Source organism: Danio rerio, chromosome 15 (assembly GCF_052040795.2).
Source record: "Danio rerio strain M-AB ecotype USA chromosome 15, GRCz13ab, whole genome shotgun sequence".
Classification (NCBI taxonomy): Eukaryota; Metazoa; Chordata; class Actinopteri; order Cypriniformes; family Danionidae; genus Danio; species Danio rerio.
This window is the reverse complement of record NC_141035.1, coordinates 19,657,501-19,684,296: the sequence shown is the minus strand read 5'-3', so window position 1 is coordinate 19,684,296 and position 26,796 is coordinate 19,657,501. Positions and strand designations below refer to the sequence as shown.

General features: G+C 33.9%; 1 protein-coding gene across 4 annotated transcripts in view; it reads left to right on the top strand.

Moving 5' to 3' along the window:
- Nucleotides 1-26,796, top strand: part of hip1 (huntingtin interacting protein 1) — an 89,706-nt gene that overhangs the window by 40,134 nt on the left and 22,776 nt on the right. For all 4 annotated transcript variants that reach the window (XM_087283368.1, XM_087283367.1, XM_087283369.1 and 1 more), the window contains 16 exon segments: nt 1,878-1,941; nt 3,861-4,003; nt 5,411-5,467; nt 7,687-7,767; nt 12,449-12,525; nt 12,655-12,716; nt 16,021-16,161; nt 16,563-16,620; nt 16,736-16,811; nt 17,720-17,863; nt 17,953-18,050; nt 18,155-18,227; nt 19,116-19,299; nt 20,354-20,442; nt 22,261-22,377; nt 22,489-22,590. In XM_087283368.1, the coding sequence (XP_087139494.1) occupies nt 1,878-1,941; nt 3,861-4,003; nt 5,411-5,467; nt 7,687-7,767; nt 12,449-12,525; nt 12,655-12,716; nt 16,021-16,161; nt 16,563-16,620; nt 16,736-16,811; nt 17,720-17,863; nt 17,953-18,050; nt 18,155-18,227; nt 19,116-19,299; nt 20,354-20,442; nt 22,261-22,377; nt 22,489-22,590 (1,566 nt within the window).

Here is a 26,796-nt window from a genome sequence, read left to right as displayed (position 1 = left end):
CTGAGGACAGTCATATACGTGTCCCACGCTGCTAAAAATACTGTTAGGACACATAAAGGTGAAAATTAGTTGTTTTTGCGTTCAAGCTAATTCGATTTGGTAAGTAAGTGATCAGTGGTCTTTGTTTATTCAGATGGCAAAGTTAGTTCGTATCATCAGCAGTACTCTTTCAGTAAGACATACTTTAGTCAAAATGATTTCTGAGTTACTAAGTTTACAGTACGTTAATATCACTACAATATTGTGGACTGAAAGATCCGCTGTAAATGCTGTTCTTCGAGTGTAAACATGTAAACACCACAATCAAACTATTACCGTTGTGTAGATTTTTCGCCGCATTTTGTGATAAGATAGTCTATACACGCACAGCTTTCTGACGCTACCTATCGAGTGCATCTAAGTTACAGAGAAATGCAGAGGGTTTTTTTTTCTCTTATACGTGTGGTATCAAACATTCAATATCTGGATTGTTATGGGGGGCAAGCATAAAATGTTCCTGAATGAAAGTGAAAGTGCCAGACTGCAGTTAAAGTCGACAAAGTAATGATTTGGAAAATAGTTCGATTAATTCAACTTTTCAATTCAATTACTGATGTCCATGTAAGCACAGTCACTGTCTTTCTCCCCTGCGTCTGTGTGTTTGTTTTGCCTCTGTGTAAATCAGCGCGTGCCCAAATGGAAGCTCCCATTTTTATCCAAAACCTTCCCTCTTTCCCTCCCCCGACACTCCCAGCTAAACAGAGCTAGACATACCCATTTTTTTTACTTTTTCCAATCTAGTGGTGTAAAAAACACCCTTTTGAAACGGGGGTTTCGTGGCCCTTTAAATAAAAGTTAAACTATCAAAAAAAAAAAAAGGCTGACCTCTACTAAGTTTACTAAAACAAGCACTGCCTTTTATAGGTCATTTTGGTCAGAATTTACTGATATTTTGGAACGCATGTGTGAACGATCTTTTCTGGAAAAATGTGTAATGTCTGTGCCAGTGTGAACACCTTTTTTATGCATTTACTGGTCAAGTCGTTCTGGACGTTTTTCGGATATTTACCGGTTTTGAAATATTTCCACTGTGTGAAAGGGGCTATAGTCAATCAAATGAGCTCAAACTATTAAGAAATGCAACAGATATTTATTTGAGCCCGCACTACGAAACCAAAAACAATTTTAGTAATAGTTTTGCTTATGTTGTACACTAGTTTGATCATGCATAAATATCATTAGAACTAAATTGTATAAATATTACTATAACTATATAGCCTACATTTTGCTGACAACCAAAAACAAAATTTAATAAGCATACATTTCTTAAGGATCTATATAATTTGTAAGGTAAAGACTTGCAGGTTAAGCAAACCGTATGGGAGGAAGACTGCGTGCCTTTATATATAGATAGGTAACTAGATAGAATAGACAGAGATAGGATGGTCTGTGCAAAGGCCACTGATCTGCTGCAAACTGTACCAAACCATACCATGGGCCTAATACTGTGAACTGAACCTAACTGAGGCCTTGGTACGTTGTTACACCTATAGAAATCATACTAATATGCTAATTAGCTGGTCTGTAACGGTCACTAAATATTTGTATTTGGCACTCCATCACCACTAGTAGTGTATTTAGTGGAGAGATGGGTCATAAATGATTTGTAGGATGTAACGCAGTCGGTCAGAGCTGCATTAGTATTCATTGGCGGCTGCGTGGCGGTGGTTAGTGTTGCTCAATAAGGCTGCAGTGAAACACTAAAACTCAGTGTTTCCCTCAGCACACAGGAAGACTCTTCTGCCATGAGCTGGGTTTTAATCTTTTACTCTCGCTAGAAAGGCTGAACCAAGGGTTCAAATATTCATTTTCTTTCTCTTTTCTTTCTTCTTCCACAGGCGGTGAGCATCAATAAAGCCATCAACACACAGGAGGTTGCTGTCAAAGAGAAGCATGCCAGGAATATCCTTTTTGTTTGTGAAAATCTGAAAGAGAAATATGAAGGAATGGATGAGGAAAAGAATTAGGACTTTTTATGAGGAAAATTCAAGTCAAATCAGTTCAAGTCATGACCATAGATTTGTTTTCTTTTGGCCTTTTTTAAATGCATCAAGAAAAGTAAATAAAGATCAATATAACAGACACAAGAGTTAATTTCCCTGGTAACACTTTACAATAAGGTTCATTAGTTAATGTATTTACTAACATGAACTAATCATGAACAACTCATGTACAGTTTTTATTAATCATAATTGAACAATAACTAATGCATTATTAACATCCAAGTTTGTGCTTGTTAACATTAGTTAATGCACCATGAGTTAACATGAACTAATAATGAACTACTGTATTTTCGTTAACTAACGTTAACGAACATGAACAAATACAGTAGTAAATGTATTGTTCATTGTTTGTTCCCATTAGTAAATGGATTAATTAACATTTACTAATGAACCTTATTGTAAAGTGTGACCATTTCCCTTTTCTTGGACATTTTTTACACCTTAAGTTAAGACACTCAGACGTACCAATTGATTAATTTTATTTTGTCGTATTTTATTTTTTATTAAATTATTATAATTTTTTTTTATTTGATTAGATTTTTTTTTTTTTACTTTGTTTCAGTATACTGAACTGTCAGATTTTTGCCAATATTTAACACTAAAATTAAATGTAATTGTATGTTTTTATTGTTTTGTGTTTTTATTTTATTTAATTTTAATTTTTAATATTCATATTTTTATATAATTTTAATTCATTTTTATTTTTTTTAAATATTTTTTATGTTTTTTATTTACTTAATGCTAAGATACTTTGTTTCAGTATACTAAACTATACTAAGTTTTTCTGCTAATATTTAACACTGAAATTGTGTGTAATTGTAAGTTTTTATTGTTGTGTTTTTGTTGTTTTGTTTTAATTTTTTTTCTATAATTTATTTTTTAATTTAATTAAATATATATATTTTTAATTTTATAATTTTTTCATATACTTAATGCTAATATTCTTTGTTACAGTTTTTCTGCCGATATTTAATTTTATTAACATGAAAAGCATTATAGTTAAGTTAGTTAAATTATAGAAAAGTGTTATAGTTTTCCAATATTTTAAATTTTTAATTCTATTTAATTTTTTATTTTATATTTGTTTTTTTTTTGTCCATTGAATTGGGTATATGCGCAGCTAGTGTTTTTCAGCAAATGATACACTTCCTGTGAAAAATTAATGTGACTCTTTTCAATTTCATAAGGTTGCTTTTACAGCATCGATGTTGTAATGAAATTATAATACATTCAGTAAAACAGACTTAAGCATTCATAGTTGTTCAAGCGTAAAACGAGATGAAAGACAGTAAGCGCTTGAGCCGTCAGAATCAGCAGGCGAGTGCAGAAACTCAGGGGTAAAATAAACTGTCATATTTTAAAGACATGGTGGGGGAAAATGAAATTTAGCACAGTGATACTTGTCCTGTCTGAGACCCACTTCATATCGTATATCTATCAGGTAGTGAAAATCACAGATTTTTAAAGAAATTTTATGATGCAAAGACTGAGGTTGGCTGGCTGAAATTATACCCCATATTACCAATATACCCCAAATTTTCAGATGATTCAGATACTTTGAACTTTATACCAAACTGACCCATTTGTCATTTTGGGGGGTTACAATCATCATATAATATCCATGCTTGCATAACGTTTACTGTATACTGGATATCACATTAGTTTATCAGATGGTTCATGAATTATATTGTGTAACTCTGGCTGCTCTTTTATTCTTTGAACTGTTTTCGTTAGTTCATTTCCCCAAGTCCTGGTTCAGGTTACTGTAGTATCTTGATTAAGCTTCTTCAGCATGTTGTCCTTGACGGTTGTCTTTACCATGTATATTGGGCACTCATCATGAGAAAGGGGCTCACACATTCTGGCTGGCCGTTAACCGTCTGCCCCTGTCCAGCAATGCCGTGCTCTGCTGGAAGTTTTGCCACGTCTTCCATAAGCTGCTGCGAGACGGCCATCCCAACGTGAGTATATACAGCCATATCATCTCTGACAGTACACTCCATATCTCTTAGTACCCTGATATCTCCCTGATTTATTTTCCTCAAATGATTATAGTGAACGCAGCGTGCATCAGTGTTTTGCATTTAGTCTATATTGAGCAGTTTTAAACAGACTAGTTCCAAAAATCTGATTGGCTGAATACATAATGCACTTTTCCACTGTACAGTACTGCACTTTTAGTTCAGTATGGCTCCTAATAAGCACACATCTATTTCTTTTTAAACATTTATTCCAAAGTTCTTGAATCTTTGGCCAGTCCCAAAAAATGTGGGTATGATCTCCAATTTTACCACATTTTCTCCTACACAAAGCAACAGTTGTGCCTTTTACATATGTAGAAATTACAAAAGGAGTATTAAAATGCCTCATTTTTACTTTCTAATCCAATTGTTTCCATAACTGACTTTATTCCTTTATGATATCCATTTTATTACTGTTTTTAAAATGTTCAAATTTTATTTATTTAAAAATCAATAGTGTAACACAAGCCAGCTAGTGAAGTGCAGGTAAACCTCACTCCACTGACCTCTAAAAGGTGCTCTAGTGACAGACGCTAGAGACCATGGTTTTTAGCTCTCTTGTTAAAGCAACCAACTCCCATTTAAAGAATCGCCAGTTCGATCACAGCTCAGACCGGTTTGGGTGCAGTAGGACTGGTGGGTTACAATAAAAAAAATTTGATACCTCATACTACAGTGTTATGGTGATCTTTTATTATTTTATTATTTAAATTATTATTATATATTAGTATTATAAATATTATTATATATTATTTAAATTTATTTATTTATTAAATTTATTCACTTTTATATATTTGGAAGTGATCTAATCTAAAGGCAATGCAAGGTATTTTAGAATTGAATTTAATAATGCACTCTCTCTCTCTCTCTCTCTCTCTCACTGTGATTGTTTTCGTTGAGCTCCCTTATTTGAGTTATTAAAGCAACTATTTGCCAAATTAGGTTTTATGTTTACAAAAAACACCTTTATTATGGGAGTAAAGTACAAAAAAAAAAACGGAAATGGAAAGCACAATGTACACTTAGCAATTTCTTGTAGGACAAGCAAAATTGGCCATTTTAAAATCTCATAACTGTCAAAATGATGGAGAAAACAAGGATTTACTGGGAATGTTTAAATCTTTAGTGGAGTACCGGGTTACTTTAGAATATGAATTTTGTAAACTAACAAACAACTTGTTTTTCTTTGATATGAAGTGGTGTGAATAAAATGCTCTTGTGGCGAGAGAGTCTGGAGAATTATGTTTTAAGTGGTAATGGCTATGAAGTGGCAATTTTGGGAATTGTTGTATGTTTGAGTAAAACGTGTTTTAAGAGTCAAAAAAGTCTCCCTCTCTGTCACTTCAGGTCATTAAGGACTCTATGCGGCACAAGGCGGACCTGAATGACATGAGCAGGATGTGGGTAAGTAGTGGTTGGTGGTTTTAACGATTTACCACTAAAACGAGGACTAGATCAATATATCTGGTTATTGAATATGGCCTTGTCGAGTTCCCCTGAGTTTCCATTGATCATGGAAGCTGTCAGTGTGTCAGTCAGTGGGGCATTTAGCTCCTACTGATTGACGGCTGAATAGCTTGGCGTTGCGAGTATGAGTCAGACTCGCTAGAGATGATCTGTAATTAGCCAACGATGACGTGAGTGTGTGTGTGTGTTTGTCACTCTCGAGGCTTTGCTTGTTATGAGTGTATCAGTCAAACAGCCCTCATATTCTGAGGAGTGCTATTCATGTTTATGCATACAGTATTACATTTTTATAGATTATTCTTTTGCCATTGCATAGAAGGGACTGAATATGTGCAATTGTGTATCTTACTGATATACAGATAATCCTAATTCATAGTGGTTTATGCTGATTTATGTTTGTTTTTATTTATATTATGACATATGTAGGATTTCACCTGAAAAAAAAGAAAAGAAAATGAAAAAACATCACAATGACAGAAAATATGATCATGAATTAGATAAAACGTTGTTTTTCTACCTGATTAAAAAAGAAATCTGATTGAAAAGCAGATTTATACTGATAAATAGATAGACATTGATTGATTGATTTCTATATATAAGTATTTTATAGTGTACTTTTATTATAATAATTCACAGTAAAGTTGAAAAGAAAAATATATATAATTACAGTAAATATGATAATGAATGCACAAATTGTCTCTAATTTTTATAGTCATTGATTTGTTTATTTGTTCATTTATTTATATTTATAAATTATATATCATAAGCATTTCATAGTGCACTGGTAATTTAATGTCTCACTGTAAAATAGAAAAGATAAACACAAGAAACTTTTTATAATTACAGCGAATATGATAATGAATCAGATAAATCTTTGTTTTCCTTTCAGATTGAAAAAAAATCTGATTAAAATGCAGGCTAGTCAATGATTTATCCTTATGTATATTTGTTTATTTATTTATGTTATAAATGATATATCATAAGCATTTAATAATGCACTACTAGTGATTTAATATCTATACATTTATAAATGCATTTTTAAAATAAATAAATACAAATTAATAAAAAAAAAACGTAACTTATGTGTTAATAATATGAATTAAATAATCCTAAAAGATAATTATTTACAAATGTGTTATCATGCTGATGGGTAAAAAAATAAGGTTAAAAGCATATTTTCAAAGTAATACAATATTTATTACTATGACGACACTGTGGCTCAGTGGTTAGCACTGTCGCCTCACAGCAAGAAGGTCACTGGTTCGAGTCCCTGGGCGGGTCTGTGGGCATTTGTATGTGGAGTTTGCATGTTCTCCCCATGTTTATGTGGGTTTCCACCGGGTGCTCCGGTTTCCCCCACAGTCCAAAGACATGCACTATAAGTGAATTGAATAAACTAAATTGGCTGTAGTGTATGAATGTGTGTGTGTGTGTGTGTGTGTGTGTGTGTGTGTGAGAGAGAGAGAGAGATAGAGAGAGAGTGAATGTGTGTTTCCCAGTACTGGGTTGCAGCTGGAAGGGCATCCGCTGTGTAAAACATGTTGGATAAGTTGGCGGTTCATTCCACTGTGGTGTGACAACTGATGAATAAAGAGACTAAGCCAAAAAAAAAATGAATGAATGACTTTTTACTATATTAACATGGTTTCATATCGACTCATCATTGTCACCAATGTAAAAGCAATTCTAATGTCAATTTATGATCAGCTGTGCATCACTAGCCAACAGGAAGAGTCTGAAGGAACTCGCTGAGTTTCATCTTTTGCTTACTGGAAACCTCTTCAGCTTATTTGCTGATAACACACTGCAGGACTCATAAGAAACATTTCCTGTGAACACTTTTCTGAGAACAGGAAGTGAAAGAATGAGCTCATTAAGTTGACTCGCAGCTGGTTGTATTGTGTGTGTGTGTGTGTGTGTGTGTGTGTGTGTGTGTGTGTGTGTGTGTGTGTGTGTGTGTGTGTGTGTGTGTGTGTGTGTGTGTGTGTGTGTTTTTAAACCAAACAAGTTAACAAACACCAAAGCTGACCTTAATCTGGCCCGACTGACTCACACTCTGAATGCTGAAGTGAGCTGATGAGCGGAGACTCATTAGCTGCTCCTGCGACATCATTTCCTTTTGAAGTAATCAGTGTTTTTTGTATAACTTATTTTAGGGTCATCTGAGTGAAGGCTATGGGAAGCTGTGCAGCATCTACCTCAAACTGCTCATCACCAAAATGGAGTTTCACATCAAAGTGAGTGACGGAGGCCTTGAAGGAGATTCAGCAGAACATCAGTCTTATTACTGTCCTCCTCTGATCTGCGCTCTTAAAGGCATAGTTCACCCAAAAAATAAAAATGACCTCATTTATTCTCCTCCCCGTGGTTCTGAACTTTAGTGAGTTTCTTTCTTCTGTTGAACACACAAGGAGAACTTTTGAAGATTGCTTTCTGCCACTTGTTGTATGAAAAATAATATTTTGACATAACATTGGCATTTGTAACGTGTATATTAATTATGTATATATAAACACACACATAGATGCTTATATTTGAGAAAATATTTATATTTAGACACAACATAATATAGGTATTGTATAGGATACAAATTAGACCAACATTTAAATATCTATGCAAAAAAAAAAATTTTGTTTCTATCATATATACTCAATAAATAAATGTATACAATACACACATATAAATATACATATATATTATGATGTCAAAACAAACTTTTATTTTGGATGTGATTAGTCACAATTAATCTTAGCCAAGCACTACTACTTTAGTGTTTAATAGAAGGAAATCCAAATGGATTTTGAAAAAATGAGGGGTGAGTGACAGCAGATTTTACATTTTTGGGTGTACTAAGCCTTTAAGGGTGCACAGTGTTTTAAAACACAACAGCAACGTTTTTGCAACCAAAAGCAGCATAATTCTGCAAACATGTTAAAACTTAGAGGTTATTTAAAACACTGCTTTTGTTGAGTTTATGTAAACACTTGAAAACAGAAGTCTTTGAAAAAGATGTCATGCATGTGCATAGTCCGTGTTTAAAGACAAGCTCAAACAAACACACAACAACAGCGGAATACATGGTAGTGCCACTATTTTCTGTCCCTATATGTCAACTCTCAAAAAATAACTTTTGCTGCTTGTTCAAACTAGTTATTTAAAATGAGTTAAACAACACGGTTGTAATTTTTTTGTGGGGGCAACTTAATTATTATATGTTCAAACCACTTAAATTTGTAAAAACGATTAAGCTAACTTATTAGATTTGTGCTGGGACAACATGAAGGAATTGTGTGAAACCCAGCATTTTTTTTTTTACAGTGAAGTGTGGATTTACTTTACATTACAACCAACAGTAGAAACACAATTTTAATAAAGGGTGATTCATATTTCATAAATGATTTAATAATATTTAATAAATTATTACAGACAATGACATGTACCTTTCAAAAAATGTAATTTTGAAATTTTTGTAAGGTCTTAATTTTCCTTTGTTCATGTATTGTTATTAAATCTGGCCCAAACCCATACAATCACCAACAATCCATCTCTATAAAACTTTCAACTTTTTATTAAACAGGTCATTTTTAACTCTATTTATCATAATGGTTTAATTATTTTTCTTACAGTAACATTTGATTAAAAGTTCTCAATGAGAACACTGAGGACACTGACCTGGACAGTTTGTTGTGCATAGATTTAGTTTATTATAGTTTTTAAAGCTTTTAAAACATTTGTTCATTTTTTTATTTTAAAGAAAGTTTATGTTGGAAAAAAGTGAATGGATAAAAGTAGAGCTTCCTTGTTTTTACACAATATTTAAAATATTTGGCTAAGATATAGAATCTAAAATATTTGAATTGTTTATTATTAAAGTATTATTGTATTATTAAATGTATTAAATAATAAAAAATTTTGATAGGTCAAATAAAAATCTTTTTCATCTAGGCCATTTTAAAAATTCATTAGCCTTTTTTCCTTTGAGTCTAAAATTTAATTCAGAAGGGTCTTAAAAAGTCTTAAATTAAACCTGTGGAAACACTGTTACAGGTGTCGAATGCCATTAAGAAGCTCCAGATGTAAATTATTGCTTTGTGTTTACCTTATAATTAAAGTTGTTGCATGTCTGCCGGGTTACCACCTCTGAATGAGTGAATTTTGGCTACTTGTACATAAAGGTAGCGTTCAGAAAAAACAAAACACCTGTGAGGAAACTCGACACAGAGGAACATAAACACCTACTGCCAGCTAGAGTTTCAGAGGTGTTATTGCAGAGCAACACAAAAATCACGCAGAAGTATAATTGCACAGCTACGCACAAGGCAGACACTGTAGGTCACGGCAATCACTCGACGCAGAAGTATAAATCAGTTTTGCACACACAGCAAATGATACAAAGACATTGCATGTCATCACTTCGCCACAGGTACTGCTTTACTAAGAATGTGACCGCATCGTATACTGGCCCTGCATTTGTAATACAACATTTTGGCAGTTTTTATTTTGCATAAGTGTAATTGCATATCATTTTGAAAACATTTGACATTATTGGTTGCAATTTTTGTTTAAACTTCTGGTTTTGAATCTGTAAATCTGTATTTGAATAATAAATAAATTAGTATCAATAAAAGAATAGCCTACATTTATTTTTATTATGGATTAATTATTGCATGTAGTTAGGGCTGGGCGATTTTTTTCGATTAATTTGAATTTACGTTTTTAGACTATTTAATTTTGAATCAAATCAAGAAATCGCGATTTTTAAAAAAATATCTATATTTAATTCATTATAATGGCATCAATGCGGTTTGGTTCACTCTCTATATGAAGCAAGAAGCACACCAGAAGTGCCTCTTGGCGATGCGCAGCACCATGCAGCGGTATGGATTTTAGAATTCTAAACAGGTTTCTATACACACACCGGCACCGCCCAGCCACAATTCACGAAGCAGTTCATATTTCAGCCGGCCCACAGAGCGCCATCTGATTAGTTTCATGTTAAATATCATGCGAATGTGTGCGTTAGGTGTGTGATAGTTTAAACTGTCATGTCCGCGCTGTGTTGCGGCGGTTCTGGTGTGCGACCTGCTTGACTGCCTGTTAAGCGTTAAGTCATATAGGATTTTACTTGTTGCACGTCTGTGTGGATTGTCAAGACATTCCCTCATCAAGTCGATAAACTCGATTTCAACATGTATGAAGGACGTAAAAGCCTGCCATTTGAAAAACCGTGCCGATCTTTTGGTTTGAACACGAGGTAAGGGACTGTAGCAGTGAAAATGAAAGTACCTGCCCCCATGACGTCATTTAGCGGACCTAGTTGAAAACCAGACAGATCAGGCAGCATAATACAGAGAGTGGAGCAAAGCACATAAAATGATCGATATTTAAAAGGGGAAAAGAAAAATAGATTTAATATATTATTTTATATCAGACACACATCTGGTACTTGTATTTGCTCCTGCTATACGTTCACAACTTCACACATTGGGTTAAATTAGGCTTTACAGTTTCCATGTTCAGTCCTTTTCTTACACTGTATCTTTTTAAGAAAAAGGCAGCAGCATTACAACCTGTCATTTAATCAGAAGACAAAGTTAAAGCCGAGCTGACAGCCAATCTTTCATAGGCTCAGCAAAACTTACCAATTAAAAATGGCATTAAAAATACAATGTTCCTTAACAAGATGGTTTTTCAAGTTACTTTTAAAGACAACGTTACTTCAGTCATGCTGTTGTAATGTTTTGATAAGACTAGTAACACAATAAAAACTTTATAAAAAAACCTAGATATTTTTTTTTGCTAAATCGCCCAGCCCTACATGTAGTCGATTGTGTCATTTGTTTCATCTATCGTTCTATTTCTAGCTATTAAATTAATCAAATAAGAAAAATGTTTGTTAATAATGAATTGAATATTTAAATTTGAAAATGTTTTTTATTATTAAATAGCAAACATATACAAATTATTAGCTCTCATATGAAATTTACTTTACTTTCTTTATCTTCCATATGTGGAAATTTGTCTTTGGCTTCACCACACGACCACATCAGTGTTCACATCAATTTTTATCTTTCTCAAATATTTCCAAATTTATGTGTAATGGAGAGAATATCTTTTTTACACATTTTTAAACATAATTTGTTTAATAACTAATTTCTAATTACTTTTGTCTTTGTCATAGTGACAGTACATGATCCTTTACTAGATATTTGCAAGATACTGTACCAGTATTGAGCTTGAAGTGCCGTTTAAGGGCTTAACTGGGCTAGTTAGATTAACTGGGCACATTAGGTTAATTAGGCAAGTCATGGAACAACAGTGATTTGTTCTGTAGCCAATTGAAAAGGATTCTAACAGTGTTGACTTTTAAAAGTGTGTTTATTCCAGCCAATTTGAAAGAAATAAGAATTTCTCCAGGAGAAAAAAAATATCAGGAGTAACATTAATAATTTCCTTTCTTGCTGTTAAACATCACTTGGGAAATATTTGAAAAAGATAAAGAATTTCACAAAGGTGCTAATAATTTTAATAATATCTGCATATACAATATTCAATATAATCATTTATTTATATAAATTAGATCATAATTCTTTTTGAACATATATTTGTGTATGTGAAATTTATAAAAATATATTCATGCATTCTATTCACAAAATAATGAATTATTAATGTATGATTGCATATACTTTATATGTTATTGGTAACACATTTTAAAATAATAACTACATATCATATTGTTATTTGTTAAAATTCAGTATTTAAAGACCAGACATGTTTTTTGAAAATTTTTGCCTCCGCTTTCTGTCAATATAAAACATGTCAATAAAGCAGAGAAAATTGCACTCGTCAAGCATTTTAAAAAGGCTAATGCTGTCAGAAGCTCACAAATATTACATTTACTCCACTTGCTTTTCCCAGAATCCTCGTTTCCCTGGCAACCTTCAGATGTCAAACAGACAGCTTGATGAAGCGGGTGAGAACGACGTCAATAATTTGTGAGTATTGTTTTGTTTTTTAACAGGCATTGTGTTTCTCTGCCTGTGTGCTAAAAGCTTCTCAAGTGCTCTGGAGTGTGTTTGTGAGATGAACCTTAAGCACATTTTCACTCCTTTTAACACATGTAGCTTCCAGTTGACGGTGGAGATGTTTGATTATCTGGAGTGTGAGCTGAACCTTTTCTTAGGAGGTAAGTTTAATATCCGGCTATTTTAGCATCAGTAAATTCCCTTGAAGTTGCATAATTTGGTGGCCATATTTGGTTATGTATAGCTCAAGTCAGAATTATTAGCCCTCCTGAATGATTAGTCTCCTGTATACTTATTTTCCCTATTTTCTGTTAAATAAAAATATTAAAATTTTTTAATAATTGATTTTATCTTTGCCATGATGTCAGTACACAATATTTTACCTGATATTTTTAAAGATGTTAGTATTCAGCCTAAAGAGCAGTTTAAAGGCTTTACTATGTTAGTTAGGCAAGTTGGGGTAATTAGACAAGTCATTGTTTATCAAGGGTTTGTTCTGTAGACAACCAAAAAAAAAACAATCCCTAAGGGGGTGTTACGACCTTTGATGGAAATATATTTAGGAAATTCAAAGGAGTAACATTGAGATGACCATAAGGATAAATTAATGGTAAAGGTGGCAAGAGAAACACAGAGTCATTACTTCCACAAACCACATATTTACAATACGTACAAACAATATTAATAAAACAATACATTTGAAAAAACAAGACAAACAGCAGAGGGAACTGAAACTTGCACTAGAAGATCAAAGAAAGAAATATAACAAAAACATCCCCTTAATCTCCTCCCAATCCTCTAAATAAGAAAATAACAATGTAAAAAGAAAGTCTTCAGTGCAACTAAAAAATACAAATTAGTGCACTTCGCAAACTAGCGTGTCTAACCAACAATAATTCTGTGTGCAAGGTTTGTATGCCACATGATTTACTATGCTGTTCCAGATCTCCCTTGTCTGCAAGTTGTAAGCTCAACAACAATGATTAATATGTTGCACCCTGTCTGAGTATGTTCAAACTACATCACAAAATAAAACAAAGCTGCACGTTTCAGAGGACCTTCCAGAAAGTAGTACACAGAGAATTTGTGTCAATCTACTTGAATAGAAGAAGACTAGAATCTCTGTCAAGATTACATATTAAAATGTCATATCAGCCATTAAATGTGTTGTCTTTTTATATTTTAAATTGATTTAATGTCTGTCTTAAAGTGAAAAAATGAGGTCAAATCTCTGTCGAGATGGATATGTCCACTGAAATGCTGTAAAAATGTTGTTAGAACACTGCTAGATTTGGCTGTGCTTGTGCTGGAAGCATTAGGAAGAAGTTAATGCGAGTATTGTTGGCTGGAGCACAGCTCGCTGGCACAGGAAACCACACCTCTGTGTGCTGAGAAGACTGAGTCTCACAGGAGCCTGCATCACTGATCACCACAGAGACATGGACATGAATGTCAATGAGGAAACGGGACATGGAGATGGAGGAAAACAGCATTTTGAAGGGAACGGAGCAAAAGGGAAATTTGTGAAATCAACGAGTACAACTTCATGATCAAGAATTGAAGCTGTTTTTTAGGGTAGTATGGTATATGCCATATGAAATTGCGATGGAGTGTTGCAAAGCAGATGAATGAAAAAGGGTGAGATTAGTTTCAGAGCTGTGATGCAGCATTATGGTGTGCTAACGCACTGCATTGGTTAAGATGGCCATTTCTGTAAGGCAAAAAAGGAGGATATTTTGCAGAATAAAAAATGTGAGTGTGTATTAGGTCTGCACCATATTGGAAAATTCTGATATTGGGATATTTAGTTTTTCTGCAATATATATTGCGATATTGGCGCCATGGTGGCTCAGTGGTTAGTACTGTTGCCTCACAGCAAGAACATTACTGGTTTGAGTCAGGTCAGTTGGTATTTTTGTGTGGAGTTTGCATATTCTGCCGGTGTTGGCATGGGTTTCCTCCGGGTGCTCCGGTTTCCCCCACAGTCCAAACACATGCGCTATATGTGATTTGACTAAAATCAATTGGCCTTAATGTATGTGTGTGAATCTTGAGATTGTGCGGGTGTTTCCCAGTAATGGGCTGCAGCTGGAAGGGCATCCTCTATTTAAAGCATATGCTGGATAAAGTATCGGTGTCATTTTGCTGTGGTGACCCCTGGTGAATAAAGGGACTAAGCCAAAAAGAAAGTGAATGAATAATGCAATATTAATACCATGGTTTCTGCTACATTCATTCTTCCATGGCGGAGCGCCACGCAAAATTCATCCCGCCACGGCTACATTACAGCTTCTCTTTCAAAACATTTAGTTTTTTAATAGCAGGTAATAATTGCACCAAAACGTATTGAAGGGTAAGTGAATTATAATAGCGCAAACCTTTTTGTAACCGCTGCTCGCTCTTGAAACGGCTTATATTTGAAGGGGCGTGGAAGAAGTTTTGTGTACGAGCAGAGAAAATCGGCATGCAAACAAAGAGATTCGCATGCTCGTAGGCTATTACATAAATGCGATCCCGACTTGTAATACTGTGCTCAGGACATTTATCATTGAAATAATAACACCATAGGTAGTTTGTAGATCGGTATAAAAAAAAGGCCTGCCGCCACAGCTGGAAAAAATCCTAGAGGAAACACTGAATATAATTTCACCAAATGGCTTGAATAGCTCTGCTTTATGTTTTACCAACAGTATTCAAGGACCGAAATTCAATAATCAAATAAAAAAAAAAACACTATACGGTCTTCATTGTATAAATAATTAAAAGCAGTTTATTTGTACTTTGTATTGCCCGGATAATTTTAAATGCATACATAGTAAGAGGGCTTATAAACACATGCAAATGATGAACTTTCACTTTTTATAAATCTATAAATATCTACAAATCTATTGAAAAATACTTGTAGTTTTTGTCTTGTTTGTAGTTGAAATGTGTAAAACTTCTTAAATCAAGGTGTGTTTATTATCAGGACAAGTAAAAATATATTGCTTCATTTTCAGAAATGTGTCAAAATTAAGTTTTTGTTTCTTAAAACAAGCTAAAAATAGTAAGATAAACAAAATAAACCTGTTTTTGGTTTTCCAACTATGGCCAGAAAGAGCCAGAAAGAGCCACATATTGATAATGTTACAATATCCGTTTTAACATTAGGTTATGATTGAATTGCCTCTTATCACAGTTATTAAATTATTTGATAACAAGCAGGTAATAATCATGGGCAAATGACATCACCACATTGAAATGGTCTATAGTAACATTTTAGAATTTTTATGTTAGAGTTAAAAATATTTATTCTATGTAGTATTTATAAAATCATGGCATTTAAAAAAAAAAAAAAAAAAAAAAATATATATATATATATATATATATATATATATATATATATATATATATATATATATATATATATATATATATATATATATATAATTATTTTTTAATTTTTTGTTTTCTCATTTTTCCCAGTGTTCAGCTCATTGGATATGTCTCGTTCAGTGTCTGTGACTGCAGCAGGTCAGTGTCGTCTGGCTCCTCTTATTCAGGTCATACTGGACTCGAGTCATCTATACGACTACACCGTCAAACTGCTCTTCAAACTCCACTCCTGTGAGTCTACAAATCAAACCTCTACCAAACTGACCTGCTACTTATGCACTTAGCTGAGGAGAAACAGTATATATTTATATTATTCATAAAACAAGTAGTATTTATCAGTATTGATAGCTGTTTTGATATTTGTTTACTACAAAAAACTAATGGATTTTATTGATTTGTATTGATAAATTTGTATTTTATTGTGTATTTTTGCATTAATTATTTTAATTGCTGTAGTTTTCTCACTAATTTAATCTATTTTAACTCTTGTTTTCTCTAATTTCGTGTATATATTTTGAATATTAAAGCAAATTAAATATATGAATTGTAAAAATAATAAAAAATATATACTGAAGAAAGAACGCTAGCTTGAATTCAGGCATCCTCACTGGTCTTATTCTTGTGTCCTCCAGGTCTGCCAGCAGATACTCTGCAGGGCCATCGGGATCGCTTCCAGGAGCAGTTTAAGAAGTGAGTCTGTCAGTCACCATTCAGACACAACAGCTGCCATGACCCACACTGAAGCTACTGTTTTATTCTTTTGTCATTTCTCACCATCTTTCACTCCAACTCTTTCTCTCTCCAGACTGAAGAGTCTGTTCTATCGCTCCAGTAACCTGCAGTATTTCAAGAGACTGATTCAGATCCCACAACTTCCTGAGGTGAGACTCCTGCATACCAAACAGATTCCTGCCTGACCGGAGTCCAAAAATACAGCTAGTGGAAAGAAAAAAATTATGTAACTCATTTACATATCTGCCTGCTTGGTTTTGTAGCATCAGGAAAATACTGCAGGCTTTACTGTCAAACTAAAATAGAGGGTTATCTGTTGATTTAAAAGGATAGTCCACTACAATATCCTATTTGAAACTTTAGTTGATGTGTAATGTAGCTGTGTCAACATAAACAAAAATGATGTTATCCAGCATGTGGGCTTACTATTTTTAGAGTTTTCAGTGTAAACGCACTACTTACACTATTTATACTACAAAATGGCGTAGAATAGTGCATAAGTATGTGATTTGGGATACACCTATTGAGTTAAAGGTCCTGTGAAGTCCTTTGAAATGGGCAGTTTTATTTGATGTTTGCCGTAATCTCAACTTAAATACTAAGAGAGGGTGGGACATAGTGTAGCTCCTTCCCTTTAAAAAATTTATAATTTTTAAGTTTTATAATCAAATGTAAAGGGCCATGAAGGGGGCGGGGCATGTAAGAAACTTGAAAGCATTTGATTGGTCATGATTTAATGAGAAACTGAAGTATGAGGTGATGTAAAAAATGTTAATTTAGCAAAAATGACAAAGTACATGCTAATATCGGTTTTATATCTTCTAAATGGGAATTTTGTCATTGTTTTGGTACTCATTAGCTTTTATATACCCAAAAACAAACAAAAAACAATATTATTTTAATTTCATGGAGCCTTTAAATTTAAAATGTTTATGTATTAAATAAAAAAAAAATAATTACACAATTTTTTTGGTTTTTGGTTTTTGGCCAAAGCGGAACAAGAAAAATATTTGTACGTTTGCATGACTTTTCTTAAAATCTCTTGGTTTCTCTTCAGAATCCGCCAAACTTCCTGCGGGCATCAGCCCTCTCTGAGCACATCAGTCCGGTGGTGGTGATTCCAGCGGAGGCTTCATCCCCTGAGAGTGAACACGTAGTAGAGACAGAGGACCTGGTGGACACAGACATCCCACCTTTAACAGTACTACACACACTCTCTCGCTATCCACAACTCTGCTGGGTTCTTTCATTAAGCTTGAGTATCTAAAATCAGGCATTGATCACCATTAGGGCACCGGAGACAGCAAGTTTGATGACCTCTTCGGCACCTCAGCCGCCACAGACCCGTTCAACTTCAACAGCCAGAATGGAATGCGCAAAGATGACAAGTAAGACTCTGGGATATAATTAATGCATTATAAGAAGGTCTTTGAGTTTAAGAATGCAAATGATGATGACGTGAATCTTAATATGTATTTATCTGTCATTTCAGAGATCGTTTGATTGAGCAGCTCACAGCAGAGCTACAGGCCCTGAAAGAGGAGCTGGAGTCCTTTAGATTGGAGGTAAATTAAAAGATGGTGGAGGAGAACAGGTCAAATGTTATAATCGAATATGTGATATTTGCCATCTATGCTAATTTCTTTTTTTATGTGAAATCTATCACTATTGATATTTTCAGTGTTCAAAGACATTTCAGCTCAAAGTTATTATGAGTAAGAATTACCCTGTAATTCAAGTTAAAAAAGCAAAGCAAAAATCATATTAGTCAAACCTGATATAGTTAAAGTAAAATCACACACATTAAGTGGAATTTTCTTAAATATTTGAATATATAAAGTCTGATTGAAAATCTAAAACTGATTATTTAAAGCAATTTAACAAGAAAAGTTGATGTTGAGTGTGCTTCGTTTTATATTTACCAGTGATTTTGTTTTTCTATTTTCACCATCCCAAATAGTTCCAAACAAAGCCAGAGCAGAATATTTTGTGCGGAACACTGCTGTGTGTTGTTTCTAAATAAATCTGTTTTTAACGAAATGATCTGATTCAATGATTCATTCATAACTGACTGTGACTTTTTTCGTTTCTTAAGGAATTAGCCATTTTGAATGAATCAGTTGAATTAATAATTCACTAAATCAATCATCCAGACGGCAACTTGCCTCTGTTTACTAATAAGTTTATTAGTCAATGTCCAACATAAAGACACACTCAGCAAAACATTGTGTGCTTTGTCAATATCGCAGTCCTAAATTTATTAAACTACCAAAAGTCCATTACATTAATCAAAATGAATAAAAAAAACGTTTTGGCCACAAAATTGATTATCAATGATAAATCTATTATTTTGGAAAGATTATGTGACACTAAAAGCAAAAATATTTAACTGTATGTAGTGTACAGTGGATGAGAAGTGAAAATAAAAGCAATCACTAATCATTCTTTCTCAGAGTGGTCGTCTTTGTCAAGCACTACGGGGGCGGGTCAATGAGCTGGAGGCGGAACTTGCAGAACAGACGCACCTAAAGCAGCAGGCATTGGGTGAGAGTGAGTTCCTGAGGGCGGAGCTCGACGACCTGCGGAGGGTCAAAGAGGACACCGAAAAAGAGCAGCGCAGTCTGAGCGAAATCGAGAGTATGTTCTTTTATATTGTGTGTATAGTTTTATTATAAAATACAAATTTAGTCATCTACTTCAGAATATCAATTATCATCTAATGTGTCAAGTGCTATGTGTGAATATTGCTAGCAGTTTATGAGTCAAACTTATTTATTAATTAATTAATTAATTAATTTAAAAAAGGTAATTATGATTTTATTGTGAATAGTTTAAAAATTTTCTGCAATACCAACACACTATTGCATTGTAAATAATAAATGAATAAATAATAGCATAATAAATATGTATTATAATTTTATTTTTACTATAAAATTAAATTGTAGTGTTTGTCTTTTTTTCAAAGGTCATTATAATTTAATTAAGTTCTTCAGCACAAAACATTTATGTTGCTCTTTCATAAAAGCAAAAACCATTATTTCTTCCTTTTTGGTTTATTTATGCTCACTTATTTACCTCAAATCCCTGAAGCCAGATTCACAAAACATTCTTAAGAAATTGCAAATTTTCTGCCATTTTCTTCTTATTTACCAACTTTTGAAAAAGTCAAAGAAGAATATTTTGTCTTCCTGAGAAATCTTTTTAAGAAAAAAAAAAAACATCTTAAAACAAATTTGAGAACTCTTAAGCTTTTTCAAGACTTGCACCTCAAGATATTTCTTAACCTGCTTCTTAAGTATTTCGGAATGTCAGTTGTTGTTTTATGGTCAGTGGCAAAAGCAGCACATAATTTTATGGACCTAAACCCCGCAGCACTACTGAGCACTCTATTACAAGATATTAAAGACAGCAGACAGCCAGTACCAATGCAGGACGGAGATGGATGTGGATTAGACAGTCTGTTTACTCTTTCTGGAGCTGAGGAAACCAGCCAGAAGGGACCCCAGTCACGGCAGCCACCAATCAAACACTAATAAACATTATAGTCCACAGTGCAATTCACCAGCAGACAAACACACATCAGGCCTTAGTAGTGCTGACTGTTCAGTGATACAGAGAGCAATGTCTGAGATGTGTGTCTTAGATGGCTTGTGTTTTAGATGCTAAATATGTATTTTGTTTTTTATTCTAGGAAAAGCACAAGCAAATGAACAACGCTACACCAAACTAAAGGAGAAATACACAGAGCTGGTCCAGAGCCATGCTGACCTACTTAGAAAGGTGAATTGACATCCTTACATCTTCATTCTGGACACACAGTATAATCAGTCCTTCCAGGAATTTGTGAAAAAAAAAAATTATTTATTTTTTTTACAGCAAAATACAAGAAAAATAAAGTCTAAAGTTTTGAGAGAAGTTGCCACAAATTCGGTCATTTTAGGTCTCAAATATAAAGTCTGCAATATTCTGGAGGGACTGAATAAAGATGTATACACACCTTTTTAGCACATTGTTCACATTAATACTTGCAATTAACACATTTACTAATGCTTATTGCTGTTTAATATATATAAACTTCTGTTCAGAAGTTTGTTCGCTATGGGTTTTTCATAAATAACTTCAAAAACTTTTACTTTGATATGTGTTTTTTTCTATTTGAAAGTATTTTAAAGTATTGTTTATTCCAGTGATGACAAATGAAATGTCTTTAAGTAAAATATAATGAATATATAGGTCAACTTAGAGCATATATGTAGAGAACTGAGCTGTGTACAATATGATTTAAGGCAAAGTAATTTTTTTTACAAGCTTGCTGATGATTATCTGCAGTTGAAACACTGAGTAATTAAATAAGTTGCTAGATGGTCGTTTATGTACATTTGGTGCTTTAATAAAATGTAAAGAGTTTATAGCATACAAGTATACAGCAATTCATCTTTGAATTTCCTAAACAAATGCTAGGAATTTTACACATCAGGCTATATTTCTTTTCAAAATGAACCAAGCGCCAACCAAACCTATTTGTTATTATTGGATAACGTCTAGTGAAGATTTATTCATGTATTGATGGAAACGGGTTAGACTAATGAAAGGCATTTAGGAATCAATATAGATTTATTTAAAGTATATTTACATAAATTATAGCTAGAAGTTTTAGATAAAACTTTACACGCACAATTTGTTCAGTACACATGTTTTGAAAGGTCTTGTTAGGTCCCATGTGGGACCTGTTTGTATGTGTGTGTTTTTTGTGTGATTTTTGCAGAGCCTGCATGCATGATTGCAGATTGGTGGGTGGGTCATCCCACCTGAGACTCATCGTGGGGTGTTTTATAAGGAGTCCGGCATTCTGTCTAGAGGAGCTCGATTAGCCGGACGTCTCTGCTTGGCGCTTTTGAATTAGTTTTGTGTTTGGATCATGAGCTCAGTACACTTCCATACACATGCTTTTCACTACTGACTTTCACCTATACTGACTTGGATTGCTTTAAATACTTTTGTTAATTATACATTTTGTTAATAAATCATTTCTCTTTTCAATTTACCTGGTCCGTATTGTCTCTCTAATGTTGCAACTTTGAGCCAGTTGTAACAGGTCTGTACTGACGATTATTGCCATGATTTACTTAAAAAAATAATAATTTTAGATATTTGCAAAAGGAATTCTCTTTTAAATAATGCCGACTTCCACCACATTCATCACTGAAAATGGAAGGTCAACCCACATTGTGCTGTGGGATACAGTATCTAACTCCGCTTTCTTCTTTTTGCAAATATAATTTTTTTTATGTGGACGCTGACGCACACTGCATACTTGAGCTCCATTCTCAGGCCTTTCAGTAAACCTGCGGGTGGTTTAGCTTCTCCACCTCATTTTTCCCCCAGCAGACTCTGCCCTATTTCTTACACAGATGAAACCTGGCACCGTGTTGCTCTGCCACGCTTCAAGTCTGTCATCACACTCGCTGTCATACTGCAACACAATCCAATCCCGCCACAGAGGCATCCGCCAGTTCGTGCCATGTCCTTGGGAAGGGAATGGGGTCAGCCAAGAGTCTTGGCTCTGTGCTAAACTGTACATGTCTGTGTGTTTCTCAGAACGCAGAGGTGACGCGCCAAATGACAGTAGCTCGTGCCGCACAGGATGAGGTGGAGAATGTGAAGAAAGAGATGCAGGACAGATTAAAAGTCGCCCAGGACTCTGCCAGTCAGCAGGTTAGACACAAACCACACACACTTTACAATCACACACACACTCCCTTTGCCTGTTGTATCCGTAGTATGCCTGTTTTACACTTCCCTATCCTCATGTATGTGCACGAGTAGGAAAAGGCTCAGTTAGAGCAGCTTCAAGCTCTACAAGCCGAGCTCATGTCCAGCAGAACAGAACTAGAGACCCTGAAGAGCACCGTCACCTCCTCCCAACAGGTGGGACCTCACCCTCTATCCATCACCCTCTCCACCTCTATCTCAAATCCATCTTCACTCTTTGTCCCAATAAAAAGAATCTATACAATGTCAAGCAACTGACCTTATGATAGATAAATAACTGAAAGGCCAAATCAGCCAATCAGATTGCAAAAATCACCATGATATTACCAGACTTGGCTTTGGTTGTTGCCCATTATGACAAACTATTAAGGGTAAAATACTTATTACACTCGATGATTTTAAAATTTCAAAGCATCCTATTTCGAATATATCATGCCTGAATTGAATGGATGGAGCTGTTTGAACTTTTTTTCCACGATTTGCTCATCTGTTGTAGGGACGTGAAATATATATACTGTATATCCTATGGAAGAAATAATTTACTTTTAAAAGTTTATAGTTTAATTTTATTCTCCATCGTTTAATTTGTGTTGTTGCAAAATACACCTTTTACGACAGGAGTAGCAAAGGGCCACATTAGACCAGATTAATACATTTGATTTGTTTTGGGAAAAAAAAGTGAAACTATTCAACAAACATCCATAAAAACTCAAGTTTAAAAGGATCAGTTTTACACAAAAAAAAGTATTTTAAAGTATTTAAAGACCAGCATCACAATATCAATTATATCACTATAATATAAATACCACAGGTGTGTATGTTTGATTGCTTCACCTTAGTTAGTTTTTATTTATTTAGTCATTCATTATTTTTTATGTTGAGTGAGGGAATTCTAGCCTGTGTTGGGCTGAACAAGTGCACTGAAGACATATGTTACATGTGTGATGTAATGATCATCAATGACAGATTATCTGTATCTGCATTTGTTTGATCATTGATCTGATGTAATTAGTCTACCTTTGTTACGGTGTAATTCCATACAAAGTATGAAGCTGCCTGGTTGGTTCCTGCCACATGACTCGTGGTTTGTTCGCAACACTCTTAAATGTTTAAATTTTATCAACTCGCTGCGCCTGGAAAACGTGAGCATGACATACAGTACTACATGTGCATCTCTTCCTATTTGTGCACTGATTCTCCATTTGAAATAATGAAATGGAGTGTGCAAAAATGCTAAATGTGAAAGTCCCCTTTTGTTGACTTTAATATCAGACTTGCGCGTTGCAAGGCTGCATTGTGGCTGAATTTAAATTAAATAAATACTTCACGCGGGCTTATCAAAGAAGTCCGGCATGTGGCCCGGGGGCCGTAAAACACCCAGGTCTGTTTTACAGTTATAGCATTTCATAATTTGGATAACCACAATCTTTTATGCCACCATGAGCATGCAGAATGCAGCGCATAGTAGGAAAATTGCAAGTTTGAAAGTACTATGTGTACATTTTAACTTTTTTTTTTTTTTAAGTTATATTTTTTATTATTATTGTTTTATATTTCTACACTGTTAAAAAAAACATTTGCCTTGATTATATAAAAGGAGAAAAATAATCACACATACAGAAAAAAAATTCTGTGTGTGTGTGCGCGCGCGGAATATATATAATAATATATACTAATATTATATATTAAATACTATAATTCTATAATTGTATTGACATTTGTCATGTCGCCCAAACCTAGTGTGTAATACAACAACCAGGTACAAAATCTTGTTCTTTCAGATTGTGCCATTGATTAACTACACTAAACTGCATCTAAAATCATTAATTCCTAAATCTTTATTTCATCAGTATGATGACTCCAGTCATCGTTTTGACTGACAGATATAGATAGAGCATAGTGTGCATGGTTAATTAGCCATTGTCATAAGGTCAGTACTTGACAATGCTTTTCCCTCCATCCCTCTTCAGCTCTCGACCCACCACAGGATCCACGTGTCTCTGTTTCTGAGGTTAGAGTCCAGAGCAGGTGGACACGTTGATTCTGTGTTAGTGCGTGGGGTCGATGTGTCCAGATTGCTTGTAGGATCTAATGCGTCACCCTGCTTCCTCCTCCATCTTACTTCCTACTGAAACCTGCGCACCTGCTGCCTCACTGCCTGAAGCAGCTGAACACACCTGTGCTCAAAACACTGAGTCAACAACTACACCTTCGCTGCAGTTTAATGCTTTAATGGCTTGGCAAATAGCTTAAAGGTGGTCGAATGCTTCATTTAAATATTAAACCGTTTGACAGAAAACATTTTAAAGGGGCACTATTACAATTGAAGTATTTGTGCATGAGTTAAACTGCTGTTTGAGCATGAAAAAGACCTGCTAAGTAATAAAGCGTAAAGTCCACCGTGCTTTAATTTGTCTCGGTTGATCAATCGTAAAGTCCCTCTAACACTTTGTTTCTGTTGCATGGAACGGAACTATTGCAATATGTGCAAAATGAAAACTATGTCAAGAAAAGTTAAGCCAGCGGTGTAAATAGACTAAGAGTATTTTTGATTTAATTTAGTTTTATTGGTAAAGTATTACTTTCATTTACTTTCCTTTAATTCCAAAGCGAAAATTTGACTTTTATTTGTTTTTATTATTATTTAGGGCTATATTATTTGTTTACCGAGCAGGAATAAATAACCGTTGTATAATATAAGGAGGTTTCATGTGAATGTAAAAGCTAATAGTGTTAAATTAACGTCCTAGGGCAGTGGTTGTCAAACTGTGGTACATGTATCACTAGTGGTACGTGGGCTTCCAGAGGAATCAAATGTCATATGTACATGCTACATATATTTCAAAATGTATCAAAAATGATTTGTATATGAATATAATGACATATAGCCTATATTTATGAGGCCCAGGCAACATTTACAGGTGTTGATAAATTAGCTACTTAATGTTAATACTTTACATTTAGGTACAGCAGTTTTTTTTTACTTTTTAAGAACAGTGCCATTTTATTTTTAACTTTTAAAAGCATATTTTAATTTAAACATTGACGATACATTTTTTTTTGTTTGTTTGTTTGTTTTTTTGCAAATAAGCACAGTATAGTGTTAATGTTCAAACTATTTATAATGTTTAAAGTGGCTGACAATAATTAATATTTTTATTAATAGGAATTAGTCTGCATTGTTTGTGAACTGTGCAGTGCTGTTGCAGCTTTGTCGGCCTACTACACTACGCTACTGTATTTCAGTACTGCTTATTATGGTGATACTTATAGAGACAATTAGTTTCTGAGGTGGTACTTGATGACAAAGGTTTGAAAACCTCTTTCTTAGGGCTTAGTGGCCACATACATGGACAGCACATTTTGGCTCTTAAGTGGCTATTTAAAATACTTTGAAATTTGTATATTTTGTTACAGACATACAGGGTCATCCAGAAACTGTTTTGCAGCATATGAAATGTCTCAAAAACTATTTTTAACTGTCCAGAATGGGCAAAAAATGTTGTTTTTACTCTAAAAGTCAAATCATGTTCAAAGAATATGTGTGTGTTATTAATGCATTAAAAAACAGTCAGGAAAAAGTGTTTTATAGAAATTCGGAACACGATTTCCCATATATGGACATCATTATTCTCTAAAAGTACATTATATCAAAAGATGATACTTAGGTTTTGTTCTAATTAGGTTGCAATAAGCCCAAATAGCAAAGAGAAATAAAAAATGCATGTAAAAAAACTCCTTGGGCCGTAAGAGATTAATGTTTAGTGTGAAATGAATGACTATACTAATTGTGATCCTCAGACTTTAATCACACCAATATACTATAATTATTCTGTTCCTATTATCCATATCTGTAAGTGCTGTTTCTGAACTCACTCATACTCCTTACTGTTTGTTTTAGTAGCGCACACGCGCACTAATATCTTAAATTGAAATCCTTTTTACATCCAAGGGGACAGGAGTTGTATTAGTAGTTCTGTCACTAAGTCAAAAGAGATGCTGTTTCACAGATCTAATATACTGATACACATGCAATTTATTCCTCCACTGTTTACAATTACATTAATAATCAGTGATAAGTGTAGTTTTTAGAGTACGTTTTGATTTGACAGCGAAGAGAAGTTATGCGACATGCCATCTGACAGCTGGCTTTTTCTTTGCTGGAATAAATAATAATATTAATAACAAAGCATAGTTAGAAATTAAGGAAATAATGCTTTGTTTCTTCTGTATACAATGTTTCAGTTTATTTTCTCCATTTCTAACCTTCATTCTCTCTCATCAGTCTTATTTCAGTATTATAGTATTTTGATTTGATTTTAATTTGATTTAATTATTTTTGAACAAAAAAATCATACTTGA